Genomic DNA, 24,936 nt, shown 5'->3' on the forward strand with positions numbered 1-24,936 from the left:
TAGTGAAGAAAGAAATTTCTGAACTATTGTCGGCTGGAATTATACGCAGGTCAAAATCCAATTGGTCTTCCCCAATTCATTTGGTACCAAAGAAGGATGGTTCATGGCACATGGTTGGTGACTACCGACAGTTGAACACCCTAACCTTTCCAGACCGTTACCTGATGCCTCATATTCATGATTTTATAAGGAATACTGGAGGCTTTAACTTCTTTACTAAATTGGATTTAAATCGTGCTTACTATCAAGTACCAATGTGAAGCGAAGACTGCTAGAAAACTGCAATAACGGCGTGCGCAGGGCTTTATGAATTCACGAGAATACCCTTTGGACTACGCAACGCCTGCAATACTTTCCAAAGATTGATGGATTCCTTGTTTGGAGGTTTTAACTATGTTTTTGCCTATATCGACGACATCATGATAGCTTCTCATTCCGAAAAGGAACATCATAAGAAATAGAAATTCTACCATGTCCATGTCGATTTAGTTGGCGCCATCAAGTAAATGGAATGAGATATCTGCTTACTATAATTGACAGAAGGACTAGATGGCTAGAATCAGTGCCTCTTTCGAATACTACTGCTCCAGTGATAGCGGATGCATTTCAAGTAGCGTGGGTGTCCCGATTTGGTGTCCTGGCTATAATGACCTCAGACTTAGGAAGACAATTTATCTCTGAAGTATGGAGGTACATGCGTAGTAATTTGGGAATAGAAAATAAATGTACCACACCATATCAGCCGCAATCCAATGGTTTGGTGGAAAGAGCACACAGGATGTCGAAGGAGGCTTTGAGGGCTCGTCTTTCGGAGAATGAGGAAAATTGGATAAAAACACTAAATAGGATCTTATTGGATATGAGAACTACTCTTAGTACGGATTCCGGCGTTTCTCCTGCTCAAGAAGTTTATGGCGAAGAAATTCGTTCTCACTCTCTTCCTGATGTGATCGAAAGGGAAAAAACATCGAATAATAATTTCAGGACAAATCATCACTCTTCATATAGCCAAGAGACTTCACCTGAAGAGAAAAATCTGCGTTTACCCAAGAAAGCCTTCATAATGAGTTCCCCAATCGGAGGACCTCTTGACGTTCCATATGAAACTCCTTTCGAAATATTGGAGAAACATGATCACTATTTTATTTTAAATAGAAGAGGAATCCCTTCAAAACAGCCAATTAATCGGTTAAAAGCAGCTTATGTTTCTATTTAGTTTAGTATTTTGACATTTTTATTTCATTTACAATTTTATAATCGTCATTTTATCCGTGGTTTGTAATTTCAACCCGGGAGGAGAATATACGTTCAGGGATACAAGTTGATTCTACGTTCTTCCCGAGAGTATCTCTTAATCTATTAATTTGTATAAACTATTGTAGTCGTTCACGTTTACTCGATATGTATACAACAATAGGATACAAAAGAATAAAATACAAAAAGTACTTTTATTCTTTGAACAATATATATACTATAAAAAATACAATATAGCACACTAGAAATAGAGTGATTTTTAATGGTTTAAATTAGATATCTTGAAACTAATGTATTTATTTCTGTGGTATTTCACAACTTGCAGTAAACCGTTTTTCTGCTGTTGGTCGGTGGTAATCCTAGTTGCGAAGTCACTCATTGTGAAGCTATATTCAAAAGAATACAAATTAACACGTTTTTTAGCCATTTTCTAGAGGCACCAACAATAAATTTTCAAGGCATTTGCGGCAGGCATAGCCGTGGTCCAAAATCCAAATGACTGGTATATTTAGTTTCTTTCCAAGTGTATAACGGAGCTGAATAGTTATAAGGAAATGTTGCAATTTAGAAAGGTATGGCTGTATTGAAGAGATTATGTGTGTCACATTTGTCAGAAGTGTTAGTTTTGGCTTTTTTTCTTGCGATAATTTTTTTGTCACCCCATTTTGGAGGGAGATATATTGTCTGAGTTTTAGGATTAAAGAAATGTTTTTGGGTTTACTTGGTGCAGAGACATCCAAGCAAATGTTATCTGTAAAAAAATGTTATTGACACCCTATATCTTCTTATAAGTATAATCATAGCTGCTGAATGTCTTTCAAGTAAGGCCAAACGAATCGGGTTCTTATTTTGAATACGTCATAAAAAAAAACGACGTTGTGGAGTTACTTTGGGGGATTTGGTACATCGAACATAGTGAAAATTGCATTAGGTATCAGTATGTATTCTTTTTTAAATAGAATTCATGAGCATGCAGTCCTCAAATGCTTATCACAAAGTCTAACTCGACCTTCCTCTTAAATTGGCTCGACGATAATTCTAAATCCATCTTTTGCAGATATCATTATTCAGAAGAAATCTAAAGAAATGCAAACGGTTGGGATTCCAATTGTTGAAACAGTTTATCACCGTACAATAAGTTCCCATATCCGTTCTCATTTTGGATTAAGGGCTCTGAAAAGGAAATGAGCTAAGTCTTCTTTGTTCAAATAGATAGATGCTTTATCAAGCCATTAAAATGTGGAAACTATATCAAAGTGTCTTTTAACGGGCTTAAAGTTAATTATCACCAACTTACCTAATTAATGTTTGTTGAAATATTCAATTTTTTGAAGATTGATTTACTTATCTGTCTTATCGATGCTCACAGAACGTTTGGGGGTGCTACTTTCGCGCATTTGTCAGTAGCACTTGCCTGTAGCTATAACTCTATATATGATCTGTAATATTATCTTGAAGTTATGCGACACTTACAAGAAGTAATACAAAGAAAACGTTCGGTAGTGTGGAAAACAGTTCCAGACGTTTTCATCCACAACTGAAATATTGGGAAGGATGTTTTGGCCAAAATCAACACTATAATCATGCCTCAGTCACCATATCCACTGGATTCGGCCTCATATGACTTTTTCTTGTTTCCAAAACTGACGAGACCTATGAAAGGACGGAGATTTGCAACGATTGAGGAGATAAAGACTGCATCGCTGGAGGAGCTCAAGGCTATCTCGAAAAGGGCTTATGGAAAGTGCTTCAAGAAAAGAAGCGTTGGTATTGTATCTGAGGGGAATTACTTTGAAGGGGACAACATAAATATTGATGAATAAATTAATATTTTTCCGAAAAATACAAAGTCACTTACTTTTTTAACACCCCTTGTATTTTGCTGGACGGGATATTGTTTTTGAATACATAAATATAACTTTACATTTAGTTAGAAATCGTTACTATCACTAGAGCATACCCTGGAACATAGTCTTGGGCACTGGGATACAATAAAGTAGTTAGTAAATAAAACTCTTAGTATGGAAACATATAATATATTACATGAGTCTTCACCCTCCTACTCCTCTGCAGAAGACAACAAGAAGATAAGACGAAACATTTCGTTTCGTCCTATTTCGTATGGTGTGTCACATTTTGCTTTGACATAAGAAGAGTTAACTCGTTAGAAATGAAAAAAACTCCCTTTATAAATTGGAAAAGGAAAAACGGTTGTTTTAAATGCTCTTTCTTCTTCTTTGTTCATTATTTTATTGGTGGTCGTGGTGTTAACTTCTCCCTCTGAAGTATACATTATTGCCTATCTTTGGTGTAAAATGATTTAAAAATAAATGTATATTATATGAGTTAAATACAATTATGATATTTAAAGGAGTTGGGCTGGAGGGGTCTAGCTTCTCTCCCTAAATATTCAAAAAAATGATTTCTTCCATTTTTTTTTCCCCAAAAAAATAATTTTATTTTATTAGCTATGGAGTTATTAAATTTTTTTCCACAAGATTTTAATTTTTGTGAATAGCTATCGCTTTAGAATTTTTTTTTTGGTGAAAATTTAAAAAAAAATTCCAAAAATGTAAGATTTGGATCTATATCGTGCAGGCGGCCCAGGAGAAGCTGTTTGAGGGGATCTTTGTTATTAAAATCTATATCGATGATGTGCTCGTCTTTTCATAATCGAGAGAGGAACACCTGAAGAAGTTGGAGCAAAAACCACTGGACTTTCCACAACCTTCTTGGACTCGTCGTCCCATCATTATTGTTCATAGCAATGAGCGAAATCCACCTTGGAGAAACAACTAGATCCAGCGAGATCCACAAACAACTTTTCAGAATGAGGGAGGGGATACAAATGTTTATTAATGATAGGTGATATCGTGTGTGTAAAATAAGCACATATCCGGACTTTACCATTAGGTTAAAGTACAGAGACTATAGGAGACGCCCACTCAGAATACTCGACTCTACTATGTATCCCTCTATCAACCCTTTCCCGAACTTCATCAGACACATGCTCACGTAGGCAAGAGGTATAGTTCGCGCCCGTATGTAACGTGGGCGTGCGCTCTTGCTCAGGTGGACTCTAACCTTTATATGGGTTTAGGAGGATTTGCCTTGTACGTTTTCGCCTTGTGAGAGTAAATTATTTTGAAAAAATGAGGAATGGGTATTGTTCCTGAACACATATTTGGATGCACAATATTATTTTAAAGATGATTCTTAAATGCAAATACAACGTAACTTTACTTACAAGTGCGAAAATCAGGGCTAGTGTTTTTGATGACACGAAAATACGAAAACTCTTCAGATATGTTATTCAAGAGATATGACGAGAGATAAATAAAGGGAATATAAGGAAGATATTTCTTACTTGATTCTTACAGACAATTGTAAGAAACGGTCTCAAGGATTAACAGTCTTAAGGACCAATATGATCAGTCCTAAGATTAGAATGGGCCAGACCGAAGAGATTGAAACTGACACATGATTAATTATTAGGCTTAATAAAAGAAAGGTTATTATGATATTATATAAAAAAGTAATTACTAGGCATCTAATTTATCAACATGATTAACTGAACTTATTAGATATATGTAGATGTCTGCGACATGTTGTAAGTCATCATAGCCTATTCAAGTGGCAGGGACCAGGAGTTTCATCCCCTCCTCACACAAAGAATATCTTATTGGGCACTAAAAGTTATAGGTGCTCAAATTAATTTAAAAAAAGAAGAAAAGTGGAAATTAGTTTATAAATTTTTTTAAATCAGTAGCCTACAAGCAACGAAAATATTCTGAAGGGGCACCTAATCGAAAAAAAATCTGAAATGTATTAAAAAAAATATATGGCCGGAAATCCCCCTAACGAGGATTATTTTTTGCGTATACATATTTGTATATCTGTAGTGTAGATTTAGTAAAGTTCACACATGGCCTCCCCTGTGAAAGTCGTCCTACTCCAAGAGCTGGCCTATGGTGAAAGATCTCTGAATAAACTTTTCTAGTTTATTAACTAGGTCATCGAGTGTACCTTTCTCTGGTTCATTCAGCTATGATGTTTTCGTCATTTGTACCATTTGTATTTTCGATTATAAATGATTGAGAGAGAAACTGATTCTTTTCTATATATCCATAACAATCATTTTCGATTACATACATAAGTCTCTTTCATTTCATAATCCTTTTTATACTTGTAAAATGAGACAACACGTTTCCCTCTCCCTAATAATTTGTATAAGATCCTTCATGTTTGAAACCTTTTAACTACAGAATGATAATTCATGTTCAAGGTTTAAAAATAACAAATAGTGTTAAAGTCAACAAATTTTTTTCACAACATGGTATTAAATATACGAAATAAGATATATCTAACAAAAATAAAAGTCTTCAAAACGACAAACTCATCATGAACAAGGGCTTAAAACTAGGAACAGGAACAAGTTATGACTTAAAATGTATTCTTTTTATTTATTAAATTATCTAGCCATTTATTCTTCTAAACATAACATTGAATCATAAGAGTTGACAAAAACACTTGTCCTCTTCAATATAAATACACATATAACATATAAAAACCGGTGGATCTAATAGGAAGCTACCACGTGACTGAAGATAATAGAGGATCTCGATTCAGTTCTCATAAATAATTATCTATCAACAACATTGTTCAAAACGGTTGAAGCACCCTCAGTTTTCCGTCAATGAAATCCTCGAGTCTTGTCGTTCTTATTATAGAGCCACAGTCCGGGTGAAGCATAAAATGCAGGTAACTTTCGTGATGACTGCGTTAGCCTTTAGGTGAGCCTGAGTCGTATGTGACATAGCCACCAGCTAATATTTTTTTAAAGTTCTATTTTGAGTGCGTCCCTAATTATCCGTTCCACGATTTCCTCTACATGTATCACTCAACTGCATTCATAAAAAAGATAGAAGGATGACTCCGTGCGATCCTGGCAGAAAGAGCAGAGCCTCTCCCTGGTGAATACTGTTGACGTAGCGAGAAGATATCTAAGCCACCTCTCTCTTGAATCGATGAATGGATTTCTCATGACCGATCTCCATCCCACTTTATGTATTCTTTGTGTTTTCTATTGATTCATTAATTAGTTTCATAGTCTTATTTGAGTTACTTAAAAATTTAGTTTATGTATATGGATATAATTCATGCCCAGATTAACTGTTTTATAAAGTCTGACCAAAAAATCAATACACAAACAATGTCTAAACATAGAACACGTCGTTATCTCTTATTAATTATATTAGATTTAATTAAGTATTAGAATAATACATGTTGTTACATTAATTAATAGGGCAACCTTCCTTACGAAAATAAATAGGATGAAAGGACTAAAAATCAGTTGATAATTACATAATTCTTCCCTATTATGGAATTATTATTGAATAATTAAACAGTTGCCAAGGACTAAGAACATTTTTCAATCCATAAGACCGGAAGAAGTGTAGTTAGCCTAACTAAGGGGTTTTATATTATTCTCATTTTTGCTTCAATTGAAACATTCAATGAACGTTTAGAGCATGTAGAAGACTATTATTGTCATTCATTGTAAACGTAATTGTATTAGATCAAATACACTATTCAGATTTTTAAATGTTAATAGTGTATTTGATTTATACACTGATTGGTCGTAAATAGAAGGTCAAGTGGACTAAGCAAACTTTATATGTTTACTTTGTGAATTATTTGCCAATGATTACGCACAAGCATGCATTGCAGTCATAGACGGTGTTTAAAATTGGGAGGGTCTAATTTTATTTATATACCAGGTTGTGCAAAAGTTTTGAGGCTAAAATGAACGAATTAAGCAATGATGATTAGTTTTGTATCCATCACAATTTTATTCATATAGTGAATAATAATGATTTTAAGGAATAGTTAATATTGAATGTGACCACCGTATTCAGCAATAACAGCTTCAAGGGTGTAGTTGTATTTGCTACATGTACTTTTGATGTAGGACTCTGACATGGCTTCAACATCTGGTTGTCGTATTCTGCAGGCATTGACAACCAGATACTATAATGCAAAGGATTCAGATCTGGTGATTGAAGAGGCAAAGAGTTCTTGACCCCGAGTTCAATCACAATCATTCCTGGATAATCTCGGACGTGTGGAAGTGTGCTCCATCCTGTTGAAATATAATTTCAGGTGGTAAACGGTTGTGTTTGAGCCATATTTGGCTGCAATAACTGCTTTTGAGGACATTGCGTGAGAAAGTAAGGTTGCAATCATTCGCCTTAGTTTTACTTGAAACATGGAAATAAACTACTAATGTTTTTTAATAACGTAAACGACAAGAAGAGACTCTAGGCTCCTAGAATAAGGGAAAATAATCATATTGTTGATATATAAACGGTGTTATTAAGTTTTAAAAATTGTCCCAAGACTGTTTCACGACACGGTACTAGAATATATGGAATATTTACACACATTCGTTATGCGCAAGTTGACTTTTTTTCAGTTCCCGGGTCAGCTCTTGCATCTCTTGAATTCTGTAACTCCGCCCGACCTACGCCATTTTATGAAATTTGACTATTTTACAAAGTTTGAGTATACTTAGTTGTTTCTTGATCTACAGGGCTCGGAAGCAAAACGTGGACTGAATGACTTATTTTAGAAAATTGTCAGTAATTTTATTGTTTGATGAATAGTTTTGGATTTTTTTTGTACAAAACTTTGAGACACGACCTTTGTGAACATGTTCACTCAATATGGCTGCCCTCAACAGCAATTACAGCCTCCACTCGGTAGTGGTAAGCCTTGCAGGAGTTGAGGATGAACTTCTCGGACAAGTTGTTACACTCCTTCACAATGGCGGCCTTCAGGGAGTCCACGTTCGGGTGAAATGTCTGGTTAGTCTCCCTCTCCAAAGTTCCCGACAAGGCAAAGTCAAATGGGTTCAAATCCGGAAGAAGATGATAGCTACATGCCCTTGGGTCAAAAATCAGCCATGTTGTCGGCGCACATTTGGTCGATGTGTGTGAGAGTGTACCATCTTGGGTCCACACATAGTTGTCCTCTGGATAGGTGGCCTTGATCCATGACAGGATGGTGAACCTCAGCACCTTGCAGTAGGCCTCCTGGCCGATTTTCTCGCCAACCTTAAAAAAGAAGGGAGGCATCTTCTTAATATTGAGATTGATGACACCAAGATATGCGGTGATTAATTTTTATATAGGGAGTTGCTAACACGACGACAACCTATTAAGTAATGAATAAAAAATACAAAAGAGCAGTGACTACAACCATTTTCCTTTTTCTAATTCTTAAAGATAGTGTAAGAAGGAACCGAGACTCAGCAATGTGGTCGGGCAATATGCAATCCCTCATAGAACTATGTGAAAATTCGACCCAGAGATAAATAAATGGATCCTAAACGGTTAGCTAGAAGTCAGCACTAGGACGGACGGTAGTGTAATTCCCCTCATGACCGTCGAACAAAATAAGAAAATGAAAGTGAGACCTGTTTTGGACTCCAGGGAGTTGAACAAATATGTGGAATGAGGTTGTGTAGACGCAGATGAATTGGGGAAAAAACTATGAGAGTGGAGTCAGTTCTCAAATAATAGCACTCGTCTGGATTTGTGCGATGCTTTTATATTAATTTTTTTGAAAAACATTTCATGAAAGTTTAAAAAAAAAAAAACCGCTAAACAAAGAAAAAAAAAGTCAAGACACTATGGGGTTTGGAAAAAAAATTCCAAGTAAATTAAGGTTGATAAGGAATGCTTAAAAGTAATGATAGTGCATTACAGAGGAGAAGGGTATAAAATGGCTAATCTTGGATTTGGGTTGAATTATGCTCCAAAAATTATTAAATCTGTTCTGGCATATGTTTTTGAAGCGATAAGGAAGATGCAGAAGCAACCCATAATTACTTCTACGACATAATCATCAACTTGCACAAGATTAAAGCGGGGAAAGTGAGAAATATCGTCAAGAAGTATGGCCTCGAGACAAAACCCCTGGAGAACTTTAATGAGACGTGTGTATTAGGACTTGAGGTCTATAAGGATCAACATGGTAGATTGAGGTGGAGGAGAGCCGGTGAGGAGAATACACAGCTGAGTGAATATATAACAAGAAGACAGTGGTTCTCGTTCAGTGGAAAGCTGATAGGCTGCTTCTTTGTGGCACGTTGGCAGGAGTACCCGTGAGTTTTGTGAAAAGATCATTTAGTGAAGGGTCATTGAGTGACTGTTCCAGAGCCAATACTGTCAGAATACTTCGTGATATCGTAGATAGAATTAGAAAGTCAGACCTGGGACATGGCACATGGAGTGTGAGAGGCAGTGCCACGAATGAAAAGATCCTAGTTCAATTGTACTTGGAGGATGGATAAAGAATTGAGAATGGGTGTGGATCCTAACGAAAGAAGACGGCTCTCATATGAACCTGTCAGAGTTAAACGTGGTTGTCAGAGGGATTAATATTGTAATAAAGTGGGGGAGGGAAAAAATATCCATTAAGACCGACTCTGCTATTGTATACTCATGGCATTCCAGACACTCTTAGTTTCTTTTCTCTCCTTTTTATGTGGTAAGCCATGAAAGGAGAGAAAAGAAACTAAGAGTGTCTGGAATGCTTGTTAGAAGAGGAGTTGCACTACTTGGAGAGCTCTTTGTTGTGTATGGAACAGGTTGGGACCTGGAGTTGGTGAGGGTATATAAAAACTTAGCCGACACCATGACAGGAGTCTCAAGGGCATGGATGGAGAGGTAGGGCAGTGATTAGAAGGAGTTGGATGAAGAGCGGTCATGCGATGTACCATAATGTGATAGAACACCACACTCTATTTCGCAAATCAATCACTAGACGAAGTACCAAAAAAGTTGTCTAATCATTATTTCAACTTTCATTAGGAATTATAACGGGCAATGCATCTAATGTAAATAAGATGAGAAATTTTAACAAAATCAAAAGAGTCTCAGACTTTGGAGAAGACAGTAAGAGAAATCGCTAATGTAATTCTATCGTCCCTACAAAAAAAAGATCTGGTGGAAGCTCTTTGTCAGTGGAATTAGATTGACAAAGAAATCCACAAGGAAGTTATGCTCAAAATTAATCGAATAATAAATTGTATATTTAAAATACTTCATGATTAATTTGCACTCAAGTGATAATATAAATAAAGTTGAATTAAATGAATGATATGAAAAAAATCAAATGATTTAAATCAGCCAACCCTGGTTTGCACCCATAAAAGACACACATACATACACAAACTCTATTATATATAATAGAGCTTATATAATATAAGTATATCTACTAATATGTAATGTGTTAAATGATATCCGAACCTGCCAGTTAATAGTCAGCCTGTATAAATTTACCTATTTACTCATGACAATGAGAACTGCCTTACCTGTCTACAAAATAAGGCGAAGGGGCATATTATTCTCTTATAAATAAACTTTTAGTAGCGTTTGTTATTGTTTCAAGTCCAAATATATTATAATTTGTCATTCAAACTTCAATTTATTACTTTAAGGTAAGTGAAATTTAAAAGTTTTTTGAAGAATTGCTTAAAATGTATTCTTGATCTCTTCCAAAGGTCTTCAGACTTGGGGACACAAGCTTTTCTCAGACGATAGGGAACAAAGAACAAAGTAGTATGTAATTTGTTTAGAGTATGGGTGATGGGCAAGGGCTCCGGGCAGAAGTTGGGGGAGGAACAGTTTATATAAATGACATCACATGTAGATTACACCATAATTGCACAACTTCTATTTTTATTGTTTATCAACAAGTACGTGGACCAATATCTACTTGATCCCCTTAGCCAGTTTCTGCACAAAAGACGATATCAAAATTTATAAGTTTTCTTCAACAAGAATACACATTTGTCATTACGTAATAAAGATGGAAGTACAACTTCTTATAGTTTAGTCACCCCTGTTCCATTAGCAGGGGGTGGGATGGAGGGGCTGTAGCTCCCCACTACCAAACTAAGGCATTTTTGTTTTTTTCCAAAAATTTGTTTAATTGAGATGAAAAAATTTGACGCGAAAATACAACCAAAATTTTTTTTAAAAGGTTTATTTCCTTAAAAAAAGACATTGCGGCAAATGATACAGCAAATAATTTCTTTTTTGGAGACTCAATTTGTACTACATAAAATGTACAAATTCCCAATAAACATTGATGATACTTTATCAAATGAACTTCAAGATAAAAATGAATAACCACCTGTAATGAATACTAATTGATGCCTCTGATAAACAGTGATATTTGAAATAAATCGTTGTAATAAGTAATGCAAATTCTAATGAACTAGGTAGATATGTAATATTAAATATATATTTGGAGGGATTCGTGACGATTAATGTAGGATAATTAGAAAAAAATATTTTATTCTTCCTATTATAATAGTTAACTAATGGTCTACAATATGGAATTAAGGTTTTAGGTATAATGAGGAAATGACACATTTTAGTGTCTGTTGTATAATGAAAATAGGTATCAGAGTAGGCATGTTACAAAATAGATTTGAAGGCAATAAATAACGTTATTTGATGTAGCCTTTTCTTCTGATTGCAGTGATGCAAATATTTCCAATATTTATTCAACAGCGATGGTGTAATTTAAATTTTTTGATAGAAAGTACTGCTATATTTTCTCCGTTTCTTTAATTCTAGAACATGGTTTTTTGACATACATAGATGATTCTTGTCAGCTTCATGAAATTTTGTCAAATCATAATTGAAACATTTAAGTATGTGAGAAAATTTAAAAAAAAAAAAAAAAAACATGCCTAATCTTGAAATTTATAGAAAAAAAATCACATACATACATTTGAGGGATAACGTTTTGATACTTGTTCGGTAAGGTCCCATTTTTGAGATTCAATAATTCACCCTTTTTCTTAATATTAATGAAAAAAGGGGGTTCGCTGTTATAAAACTGAATTGTTTTATTCACACATTGCCCGAAACCAACAATATTCACGACCCATTAAAACAATTTATTCTAAAGTTCAGAACAAAGGGATCCCTTGCAACAAGTGTTTGCAATTATCATTGCATTTTTTATTTCTCTTTACTATTTTTTTTATACAGCTATGCTTAATTAAAACACATAATCTATATAGCTAGTGTAAGGTATTGAAGTTAAGCGCCGATCTTATGGAATGACAGTTTTTAAGGACCAGTTCCAATGATCGACAGTCATAAGGATTAATAGGTCCAGTCCTAAGACTGGATCTTACTGAATATATAAGAACTGATAGAACACTATTTATATCAGAAATCAAAAAAAATCTTCTTGTTTTGAAAATGTAATAATTAAAAAGAATCAATTATGTTAAAAATATTATTCATAATTTGGATTTTATAATAAAACAAAAAAATCTCCTCAAAAGTATCATTCTGCCCCCCCCCCTACTTGCAAATACATCATTCCAGTCCGGATGATATACGAAAGTCCATCGAAATTTCGAGAACTTCTGGTGCATATCGAGGTTATGTTTAGTTAGTCTATTACTTTCTGTTGACATTCGTTTGAATCGAAGAATTGGGTAGAAAGATTATGACGACCCTCTTTTGGATCTGCAAGGAATAATCCTCATCGACTATTTGGAAAAGGATAAAACTATTACAGGTGCATATTATCCATCGTTATTGGCTGTTTGAAAATCGAAATGCAAGAAAAAGGACCACGATTGGCTACAAAAAAGTCATTGCCCATCCCGACAATGTATGAGCTCACACCTCAGAATTTATGGTCGTAAAATTAATAGAAATAGGTTTCCAAATTGAGATTCGCACCGAAAAGGCAATCTCACACACCTTCACTATTCTGTCACTTATCACCCTATCATGGATTTTGGATGCTTTGTGGAGTAATAACCTCAACAGGCCGTCCAGAAAGTTCAGCGTCATTTGTGGCAAATGACCAACTTCAAAAATTTTAAAATCCCTTATAAACTGTTCTAATCGAAAGTGTAGAGTCTCCATAATGTTTATCAAGTTGTTTTTTTAATCTACTGTGGCTTTTTGCCTTTCATAAAGTAATGTTTAATTAGCGTACGAAATTATTTTTTGTCGATTTTTGAAAATGGCTGCATCGATTCTAACAAATGCAGAGCAGAACGCATTTGAACGATCTGGCCGAGAGTTGGTATTTGTTCTTCCATGAGATACTAATAACGAAACATAACCTCGATATTCACAAGTAGTGCCATCTCTGGACTTTTCAAACTACCTTCGTACAGTCAAACCTGCGGTCATAATCATTTTCCAATTGAAAATTGCTACAAAATAGGAATACTGGATCAAGAGGGCACCTGCACCAAGAGGTTTCTTTTTTAGTTGCCCTTACTAAAGGTGGCTTATAAAAAAATATAATGTTAAAGACGTAATTAGAGATAAATAATTGATATTTTTATATTTAATAGTAAATGATTAAATATTCAAAATTTTACAAAAATATATTTAATTTCCGTATAAACTTTAAAAGCATGCCTAGATATAAGCAGGCTGGGATAAAAAAAAATAATATTCAGAAAAAAGGATATTTCATGCATCAAATATAATTTGAAATAGTATATTATTAAAATTACAAAGAAGTGGCGTGATACGATATTTACTACGGGTATGTGACGTCATTTCATTCCTTTAACTAATAATGTAGATGTTTCTAGTTCTTTCCCCTATATCTTTGTTCTGAACGTTGATTGGTAGAGCTTGATTCACAGTAATTATTGAATATGAATGACATACTTGGTAAGAACTACTACTAACAACTGATTTTGGGCCATTTTTCTCTTTCTTTTCGAAGTAAAGGCTGCATGATTGAAGAAAAGTAACTAAGTGACTTATGTTCATTCTCACCAACAACCACTTGTGACTAGCAAATGGCTAGATGATATTGATATTCACTTTAAATTTAAGTCGTTAAAAGTGCGACTTCCACTCAACAAATTACAAAAAAGTATTGTTAATAGGTTGAGAAAAAAAAACCAATTTCGTATTTTTGATTTTATTTCATTGCTTTATAAAAAGTGAGGCAATCATCTGATTTAAGCCAAGTATGCCCCGTTCTGTTTGATAACAATGAGAATTCAAGTTCATAATGCCCTTTTCGTTGGATCCCTTGTAGACCAAATTTGTACACCCAAGCGCGTTTTCCATATTTTAAAATCTCAAGGATGGAATTTCCATCCATGAATTGCTACTGAATTGAAACAAATTGGACAGACCTGGCACCAAGTGACAACTACCTGTTCTTGTCAAATTTGCTTGAATTCAGTAGCGATTCGTGGATGGAAATTCCATCCTTGATATTTTTAAAATATGCCGATTTTCTTCCTTTGACACCTCCATAATTGACACACGATAATTCACGACTGAACCAGCCATGCGCAATACTGTCCGAAAAAGTGTTTGTGGTATACCCCAACACCTTTTACAACACTTAATCCTATGATCTTAGGTGACCAATAACGAACAAGATATACGTAGTTCAAAAAAGGGCGGGAATATGAAATTACTTTTTACCCAAATCTAATATATTTAAGCACTCCATACATATTTTAGTATATTATAGGATTTTTATTCAAATTTCCGGGATGATTTCAGATACACAAGGATATTGAATAGAGTTTATTATCTTTATTTGACTTTTGAAGCTTAATTTGATCCCGATTGGGTCTTTCAAACAAAATCTACCAACTTCTAATTCTTTCATTATAATGTTGCATTTTTGCAACAAAGCGCAATATGCAGCACCTCCAAGGGATGAATCAGAATAATGTGTTGATAGAAGTCAACGATGATCATTGAAAACATACAAATTTATTCCAAGCTCAAGTTATAAAAAAAATCATTCTAGCCTACTTTTGTGTTGACAGATCACATATGTTAACTTTCAAGAATATTTTTATTTAGACTTTAAAACATTAAGAAAAACGCTATTTTCCAAAAATTATATTTCCTTTATATTTTAGCATTGTGTTGTTTTTTATTCAAAGTATATGGGACGTGACATAAGGAAATTAAATCTCATGACATTTAAATCACCGTAAAATTTACATACAAATATGACAAGTACACATGCAAAATATCAATACATTAATAACTGCACGGTAGTGTAGAGAGTCCGAGCCTTGGAAACAACCATGCATTAAACACGGGCTAAAAAGTCCCGGGCATAATAGAGATACACTTTATTTCCGTACAAATTGGCTTTTATAAATTAATATCTTTTTTAATTCTTTTTTGGAGCAGAGTCTCCATAACATTTTTCAAGCCATTACCTAACTTGAACGCTATTTCTTCACATCAAGAAGCTTGACACGGTAGCTCACAGACTAAAAAACAGATTGTCATGAAAAATGTACATCTTTCTTTTGAAGCCTGTTATAATCTGAAAATTATGTGAATTTAAAAAAATACCCCCATTTATGTATGGACCCAGGGACTGTTTAGTCCTTGAGTTACATATGGATGAGCAAAACGTAGAGAAAATTAACAGTTGTGTGACTAGAAAAGGTAAAATGGTTGGTGCATGTGCTCTTTTTTACATAAGAAGTAAATTGCAGTTGGTATGACTGACTTATCTGGCTAACTACCATATTCTTTTGGGCTTTTTTTTTCTTTAAATACAAAACTTACTATGCTAACATTGAAAACAAAACAAAAAAAAAACTATTGTGATACATTAATAATATGATAAAGGATATCAGCTCTTTTAATTTACTAGTGTACCCTTTATAAATTCGACTATTTACTCATGAACATGAGAATTGCCAAACCTGTCTACGAAATAAGATGAAGGGGCATATTATTACTGTATATAACGTTTGTTATTGTTTCTTAATCAAGCATATTATAATTCGTCCGTCAAAATTTTATTTTATTTTATAATCGTCATTTATTGCAAGCCAATATAGGAACGTCCGTGGTGGGAGGGAGGAGCTTCAAAATATCTTTTAAAAATTAAAAATATTTTAGCGAATAACTGTAGATTTTTGAGTTTTTTTCAAAAAATTTAATACTTGAAGTTTAACTGTCCAATTTGTCTTCCAAAAAATTTAGTTTTTGTGAACTAAATCCAATGAGACATACAATAAATAATTAAAATTTGTTAAGTAAATAAAAATTATATTAAGAATAATATAATACTAAAAGCAGCACAGTAACCATAAATGTAAATATACTCGAGGTTGCGTTGATACATAAAATTGTTCCGATATTTATGTAAATTTGCCATAATTTGTACATTATTTATGGTGTCATTGTTATTATAAGAAAGAGAGAGGCAAACAGCAACATTTGCCTTTTCCTTGAACTTTAATTTATTACTTGTTAAAGATAATTGATTTTGTGTAGGGTTTTTTGAAGAACTGCTTAAAGTGTATGAGTGACCAATTCCGGAGGTTTTCAGACTTGGGGACACAAGCTTTTCTCAGACGGTATGGAACAAAGCAGTATGTAATTTGTTTAGAGTATGGGTGATGGGCAAGGGCTCCGGGCAGAAGTTGGGGGAGGAACAGTTTATATGAATGACATCACATGTAGATTACACCATAATTGCACAACTTCTATTTTTATTGTTTATCAACAAGTACGTGGACCAATATCTACTTGATCCCCTTACCTAGTTTCTGCACCAAAGGCGATATCAAAATTTATAAGTTTTCTTCAACAAGAATACAAATTTGTCATTACGTAATAAAGATGGGAGTACACCTTCTTAGAGTTTGACCCCCTGTTCCATTAACAGGGAAGTCTGCAAGTGGTGGGCTGGAGGGGCTGTAGCCCCCTCACGAAATTTTGTATTTTTGTTTTTTACGATAAATATGATTAATCATTATGAAAAAATTTGACACGAACATAGGGGTTAAATTTTTTTCTTCAAAGAGTTATTTCCTGAATAAAGGACATTCGGGAAAATTATGCAGTAGAGTTCAAAATTTAACACTTGAAATTTTTTGTGAAAAGCTGTGGATATTGGAAATTTTGCTCATAGAAAAATTGTTATTTGAAAGTTTTTTTACAAAAAGTTTAATTTTTAATAAATAGCTGTGGAATTTTGAAATTGAATTTTGAATTTGCAAATGGACTATTCATAGTGTTGTGTCGGTACTTACTGATTTAGTCCAGTGTAGTCTTAGGACATATCCTTAGGACTACCAGTATTCTAACAGATTAAAAAACAAGTGATGTCATCGAGCACTAAAATTTATAGGTTTTTAGAACTGAACTGGACGGGACAGGGGCTGAATGTACGGGATTGCAGTCTTCATTTCTAAATAAAAACCGATCACACATTAACTATTCCTCTATATTAAAGTATATTCTTCCAAAATATTTGAGAATATTTTAAAATAGTACAGCTATTCTCAATGATATCTATTTGGGTTGATTGTACTATTTGTATATTATGATGTGCATTCATGATTTTTTTTCGTTCTTTAGAAGTGTAACTATTCCCAAAATGGTTGTGGAACACCACTTAAATCATTTAGAGAGTGCAGGATCTCAAAATGATAGTCCAAATGAAGATAAACTAGATATTATGTATGACATTGATACCTCTCCGCCCTGGTATCTTTCAATTCTTCTTGGAATACAGGTAGGGAAAACCAACAAAGATTGTGGATTAACTTTTCACTGTATGTGAATATCTTTTTAGCATTACTTAACCATGTTTGGCTCAACAGTAGCTATTCCTTTCATTATTTGCCCGGCCATGTGCATGGAGTCAGATGATCCAGCAAAGGGAAACATCATATCCACAATCCTCTTTGTATCAGGGATGGTGACTCTCTTACAATCATCCTTTGGTGTGAGGTACTAGAGAGTCCACTGCCAAATCGCTTATTACTCATATATAACCATTATTTTTAGACTGCCCATTATTCAAGGGGGAACGTTTGCTTTTATTGCTCCAACAATTGCCATTCTTTCATTAGATAAATTTAAATGTCCAGCAAATTTTGAACGAGTGGGCTTGGGAAATATGACTTACGTCGAAAAAACGGAGGAGTGGCAGATTAGGATGAGAGAAATTCAAGGAGCAATCATTGTATCATCATTGGTACAGATATTTCTTGGATTTTCAGGTAATCTGACCTTAATAGACTCTAAGGAAAGAGACGACAAGACGGCTGAAGTAGTAATGAAACAAAATAAACAGGTGTCTAAATGATGCTCACTCCTTTAAGCAACCTTGATCAAAGAAATTCTATAAACAATTACTATGGATGGGACTTTTGTAGAGCACGAATAGAATAGAAGTGTAGGATGTCTCTACAAAATCCCATCCCTTACAATGGTGCGAGACAAAAGATGAACTTAGCTGAGTAAACATATTATTAAATATATCAGAATTCAATGTTATAACTATTTCCCATTCATATGTTTTTGCCTCTTTCATCTTTGCATCCTTATTTCATCTTATATTTATATTCATTTATCCTATTGATTCGCCTATATTTTCAAAGGAATTGCTGGCTCTTTCCTCCGATTTGTAACTCCATTGACAATTACACCAGCCATAGCCATGGTCGGGCTTGGTCTCCTAGAACCAGCTTCACAATTTTGTGCAAAACACTGGGGTATCTCTATGGGGTGAGTACTCAACAATGAATCAGATATAAATGCACTCCAAATATATATATATATATTTCATTAGAACAGTTATGCTTATGATCCTTTTATCCCAATACTTGAGGAATATAAACATTCCCTGTTGCAAGTTTCTAGCCATTGAATCACTACCAATATTTAAAGTTTTCCCTGTAAGTTGAGATCTTTCTAGCAAATGTTAATTTAAAAGATGAACAACCTTATTGCAATTAACAGGTAATAATGACAATCTTAACGATGTGGTCTCTATGCTTCGTTCTAACTGTTACTGATGTACTAGAGAAGGGTTCATATGGACGAACAGATACAAAATTAAAGTTGTTACAGGACTCAACTTGGTTTCGAGTTCCCTATCCATGTAAAAACAATTTATAAAAATATTTTATGATGTCCTTATAAATTTATCATTTTTTTTTACTTAAAGTTCAATGGGGATTGCCAACAGTGCATATTGGAGCTGTGGTTGGGATGATTGCAGGTGTCATTGCCTCTGCGATTGAGTCGGTTGGGGATTACTTTGCATGTGCAAGGCTTTGTGGAGCACCTCCACCTCCAACACATGCAATTAATCGAGGAATAGGTGTGGAAGGATTAGGATGTATGATTGCAGGGATCTTTGGTTCTGGGAATGGCACAACGAGCTACTCAGAAAATATTGGTGCCATTGGGGTTACAAAAGTATATCCTTAGTGTAATTAAAAGAATATTCAATACATGTTTTGGCGAGACGTCACTATTTTGATGTCATCCATTTTAGATATCAACAAAACAACCAAGGTAACAATGAAAACTATTTTTTAATTAATATTAAGGATAATAGTGAACTATTGGGGCCTAAAGAGACTTAAAAGAAAAGAGGAAACAAGATGGTTGAAGTAAAAAGTAAACAAAAACTATATATATGAATTATGTTTAGGATTCACTTAACCTTCGATCAAAAAATATAGATTATAAATACCCTTCGTAGATGATTAGGGTCATGTATTTTTGTTTAAAAATAACTTTTATATTTTTTAAAGCATAATTATGATTCAAATACTATGAATATGGTTTTGATTGACAGTTAATGTTTCTGGTTTATTCTAAAGAAAAATAAATAACCCTGTCCGAAATGTTGACTCGTATTTAATTACATTACAGGGTAGGGTAGCAAAACGCGGAATTAATGTTTATTTTCTCATTACTATGGGAAGGTATTTTGATTACTATTTTGGCCGTCCTTTTTACTTAAACAAACTTTACTAGTTATTTAGTCATTTGATCATCATAAGCGAGTAACAATCTAAAGGCAGCACATCTCAGATCTCTTAGAAGCTGGAGTTGATGTAATAAAAATTACGGACATTCTTAAGTATTATATGAGCTTGGTTTTTAAGTTGGCCAAGATAAAAAAATAGAGGAGACCTCCCCAGGATGTCAGGAAGTGGAGGGCATAAAGTAAAGTGGGATACGAAGATCTTGTTAAGTTTGGAGAAGATATAAAGGAGGATCCCACCCAGCCGATGTTTTGTCTCACCAACCTCCTAGGACCATACCGGGGGAGCTATAAGCACAACTTGGATTAGTTTCTATATGGGGCACTTTCGAGAGGGAAACCAACAGAACCTCTAACCCAAATATGGACTCACTGAAGTCCTCCACAGTGGATGTATGGGACAACTTGTCATTTGAGTTTGTCATCAACTCCTGCATGGCCTTCAGGCGACGTGTTAAGACCGTGATTGATATTTTTTTCCCTATTGTTAAAAATATCAAATTATTGATGTATTTCTAAATCCATCTCTCGGGTCCACGTTTTGTTGCCCTGTCCCGTAAATAAATCTTAGTCAAAAGACATGATAACAATGGACTGCGCAAGAGCCCATAAGCCCATATACAGAATTGTGAATGAATCATAATTAGAGATAAGAAAAAACAATCTTGATTGATATACATGACGCCTGTTTCCCTTATGGTCTTTTTAGGGCCAAAAAATAGGATAAATTTTACCTTGTTGTCTATAAAATTTTTATCGTTCAATTACCTTGTCTTAATATATATATATATATAACCCTGAAGTATATTAAAAATATATTATGACATAGTTATAGTGAAATCATAAAATAAAAATGAAGTATTATAATGGAAAAAATAAAATATTTTTCTTTAATTATCTTACTTTTCTTGTCCCTTACCGATGATTTTTTTTTTCCCCACAAGCCTAGCTATTTTTAGGGATTTTCTTTGCACATTACATTGATTTAATTCTAATTTCCCTGCCATTAAGTACTATTCAATGCAAGTGTTAAGTCTTTTTTTATTCATAAATCCATTTGACATAGTTTTATCAAGGTTTTTCGGAAATTTGTCCATTTGTTGTATTAAAAATATCAACTTTGAGCCCCAAAAATGGCGTTTTCTTCAATTATGATACATGCATGACGTATTACATTTGAACTAAATACATTAATACATTTTAGGGTCTAACAAATAATTAAACAAATCAATGGAGGTATTAAACTTTTCTAAACAGTTTAAGTTCTTCAATTCGTTGGTCCCATTATGATATCCAATAGTTCACTATTTTTCTTAATATTGATGAAAAAAAGGGTGTCATCCTTTTAAAACTTGACTGTTTAACATCCCCAAATGGACGACATTAAAACTGTGATGTCACATGAAAACGCTCTATACGTAGAATAGTTGTAAATGAATAAGGAATTGAACATGAACATTCATGTAATGAAGGATTTCAGGAATTAAATAATCTTTTTTTGTGTGTTGATTTATTTATTTTATGTACTTAGAATAATAATCAATAAAATAGGTTATTTTAATTCCTGAAAAGATTTATTATCTAATGATTGTATTAATTGTGTGTGATTCATGTATTCTTTATATGACTCTATCAATTTAATCAATATTAACAAATGGTTAGGTTGGAAGTAGAAGAGTGATACAGTTTGGCGCATTGGTCATGATCTTTTTTGGACTCTTTCCTAAATTCGGATCCTTTTTCTTAACAATTCCAGATCCCATAGTTGGAGGTATTTTCCTCACAATGTTCAGTATTATTACTGGTGTAGGTCTATCGAACCTTCAATATATTAGTTTAAACTCCACTCGAAATATGCTCATTTTAGGTATTTCCATTTTTTTCCCATTGGTAAGTACATAATTGTGCTAGGTTAACACAAAAACAATCTTTAAAAAATGCAAGAATAAGAGCAATGCCCAATTTATTTCAGACCAATATTTGATAGATAATTTGGTCAATTACAGGCTTTCTGGGATGACTTGAGTTACCCAAGAGTTTAGAACCTTCATTTGATATATGACCATTCAAATAGAAAATCTATCAGTTTCTAACTGTGCCCATGAACTTGTGTTACTTTAAGTGCAATTTATGACCCCTTCAAAGGATCAATCAGAATAATTTGATGATAGAAATGGATGATAATCATTTGTCAAGGAATGAAAAATATTATACAGATTCGATTTTGAGACCAAATCCCTCTGGCTTGTTTTTGTGTTGACCGTGCCACAATTATCATTTATTATTCTATCTGTCTTTTTTTTAACCATCATATTTGTATTATAAAGATGATTCAAAGATGGGCTGATAATGAAGATAATCAAGAAAAACTTGAAACTGGCTTTCAATTCTTGGATCAAGTGATTCTCATCATTCTAAAAACTGGAATGTTTGTTGGTGGAGTTTTGGGACTATTCTTGGACAATACGATTCCAGGTGAGTCTATTTTACTTGTACTCATTACAATACCGAGTGGTCCATTAAAATCTGAACTTTGAATTTTAAACTTCAACAAGATATAATTAATTAATTAACAATATAATTTCAACAAAAATATTTCTATGAATAGTTTTGTGTAGTAGCTCTCATAGTCATTTATGTAGCCGACATAAGCGGCGATGATGGCTTCTAGGGGGGCGGCGAAAGGACTGGGACCTATTGCAGATGTAGAAATCTGACATAGCGTCTCAGTGCTGGCTGACAGTCGCTTTGAAGACCTCGCTGTTTGAATGACAGATTCTGCAGGCATTTCCCTATACATGCGCCCAAATGTTTAGTCAAGGAGGTTAGTATCAGGCTGTAGGGGGGCGAAAAGTGTCAGAAAAGAGTTTAAAATAATTTAAAATACTCATTCAAAAGAGTCTTACAACGAAGGAGATGGTTTTATTTGATTGCTGGTGTCAAAGTGGTCTGTCCACCCTTACAAGGCTCTTTACACAAACTTTTTTGGACAGTTTTGTATGAAACTCTGTGGTATTTTTCATGGACCCTAATGGATTTGAGGGGATTGACCTGGGCTGTTTTCTTTAACTCCCCCGAGTCCAGTTTAGCCCTTTTGACAGAGCTCTTACGTTTTTGTCTTGCTGACGGCGCAAACAGTGGTCCTGGAGGTACCCAACTGCTTGGAGTGGGCAAATGTAAATTCTTCGATCACGTTCAAGTGTTATTTCCCCTACTTGTACGTAAGCTAGAGAGCTCAGATTTGTTTTGTTCTGTAACTAATTGTTAATGCTTTAATATATCGAAATATGAATAAATTTCAATCACTTTTCCTTAATTAATTGTTGAATAAGTAAGTGTTCAGATTTCAATGGAGTACCTGGAATGTATTGATGACAATTTAATCTAATTGCTCACAGGATCTCCGGATGAAAGAGGAATTACTAAATGGAATGAGCATGCAAAGTCTGGTCAAGATTATTCTTCCTCAACATATGATATTCCGTTTATTACCACATATCTTCGTCGGTTAGTTTATCCCTTCTATAATTATTTTTTTTCAACCAATCCCTACTTTTGTATTCCCTCGTGTGATAATACAAATTCTGCATGATTATTCCAGGTCTCTAGAATTCCATGATTAACCCTATAGCGCCATACAGGTTTTGGAATCCTTGATTTGAGCACTTTGACAATTTTTTGGCTCAAAAACTTAATGAAGGCATTTGTATTCTAAATATATAATCACTGGATCATTTAATAAAAGAAAAATATTTTTTTTTACTTGTGGCTAGTCCTCGATTGAAATCACATGTTCATTGAAAATTGAAAAATCTAATTTTATAGGTGTCATATGGAGAAAATCATACATTTTACTGTATCAGTAAAAACAACCACTCAAAATTCTTATTTTCTTACCAAAAACTGAAAAACCTCCATTTTCAAAACAATAAAAAATCTTTAATTTAAGGCAGTTAAAAAAATAAAACATTTATATTTTTTTAAATGAACAAGGATTATGATTTCAAAAAATCAGAAAATAATGACCATTCATATAGGGTAAGAAAGGTGTTTGCAAGGGGCATCCCCCTTCCAAAATCCATGAACTATTTTCGTTATCACACAAAAAAATATCAATTTGCGGGGGAAATTTTAAATGGTAAAACGGGTAAACGTTTTTTTGAAGTTCTAATTTCTAAAAAAATGTGAAAATTCGGGCCTGGGCCAATTATGCAGTGTCTCCTATTTAATAAAATATATCTTTATATGAAATTCATTTTGATAATTTAATTATCTCTTTTTTATAGATGGAATTGGTCTAGTTATGTTCCATTTTCACCTACATTCAATCACTGAAGGATGTAATCGAGGCTATGATTTGTTTTCAAGCCAATCTCGTTAAGCATTAACATTTCCACATTGTAAACAATATTTCTACTTATGTTCTCTTAATAATATGTAAATCTATTTATATCCCATATCTCGAGCTTATTTTACTACTTATCAAATATGTTGTTGACATACCTATAGTGAACTAGTTATATCCAAGTAAAGATACACTAAGGAAAGTCACGTCGAGTTTTTTTATCCATTTGCAATCTCGACCACTGATGCATAATACAATGTAGTGATGTAATGTGTGTGTTTTTTAGGTGAACGTTTTTGGGATTGGTACTTCTTAGCAGTTGTCATTATTATTCAATTTCTGAGGTGTGAACTACCTTTCCTTCTACATTCAATTACATTAAAATTCTTATTAAAAAATTGTCTGTACGCATAAAAGAAAGAGATTCATCTTGAGGATTTGTTGAGGAGTTATAATTGTAAGTCCTTGCTCGACTC

At 33.8% G+C, this 24,936-nt stretch overlaps 1 protein-coding gene and 1 long non-coding RNA gene across 6 annotated transcripts in view; one reads left to right on the forward strand and one right to left on the reverse strand.

Annotated features, from left to right (window-relative positions):
- Positions 1–706: 706 nt before the first annotated feature.
- LOC139905125 (uncharacterized) overlaps positions 707–24,936 on the reverse strand; it is a 47,082-nt gene continuing 22,852 nt past the window's right edge. Inside the window, exon 3 of the long non-coding RNA XR_011779619.1 lies at positions 707–2,907. This is a non-coding gene — a long non-coding RNA (uncharacterized lncRNA). The remainder of the gene's footprint in view (positions 2,908–24,936) is intronic.
- On the forward strand, positions 10,620–24,572 carry LOC121116648 (solute carrier family 23 member 2). 5 transcript variants are annotated; one of them, XM_040710913.2, is made up of 13 exons: positions 10,620–10,759; positions 10,823–10,880; positions 17,688–17,844; positions 17,905–18,062; positions 18,120–18,334; positions 18,716–18,842; positions 18,907–19,012; positions 19,077–19,218; positions 19,285–19,538; positions 21,778–22,005; positions 22,443–22,590; positions 23,514–23,622; positions 24,402–24,572. In XM_040710913.2, the coding sequence occupies exons 3-13, from the start codon at positions 17,707–17,709 to the stop codon at positions 24,448–24,450; spliced, it is 1,674 nt and encodes a 557-aa protein (XP_040566847.1). In that variant the 5' UTR covers positions 10,620–10,759; positions 10,823–10,880; positions 17,688–17,706; the 3' UTR covers positions 24,451–24,572. The 5 variants fall into 5 exon arrangements, with proteins under 5 accessions (XP_040566847.1, XP_040566845.1, XP_071743714.1 ...); XM_040710911.2 differs by lacking the exons at positions 10,620–10,759; positions 10,823–10,880 and adding an exon at positions 16,509–16,696; XM_040710912.2 differs by lacking the exons at positions 10,620–10,759; positions 10,823–10,880 and adding an exon at positions 16,510–16,681.

The sequence above is a fragment of the Lepeophtheirus salmonis genome, chromosome 4, assembly GCF_016086655.4.
Source record: "Lepeophtheirus salmonis chromosome 4, UVic_Lsal_1.4, whole genome shotgun sequence".
Lineage (NCBI taxonomy): Eukaryota > Metazoa > Arthropoda > Copepoda > Siphonostomatoida > Caligidae > Lepeophtheirus > Lepeophtheirus salmonis.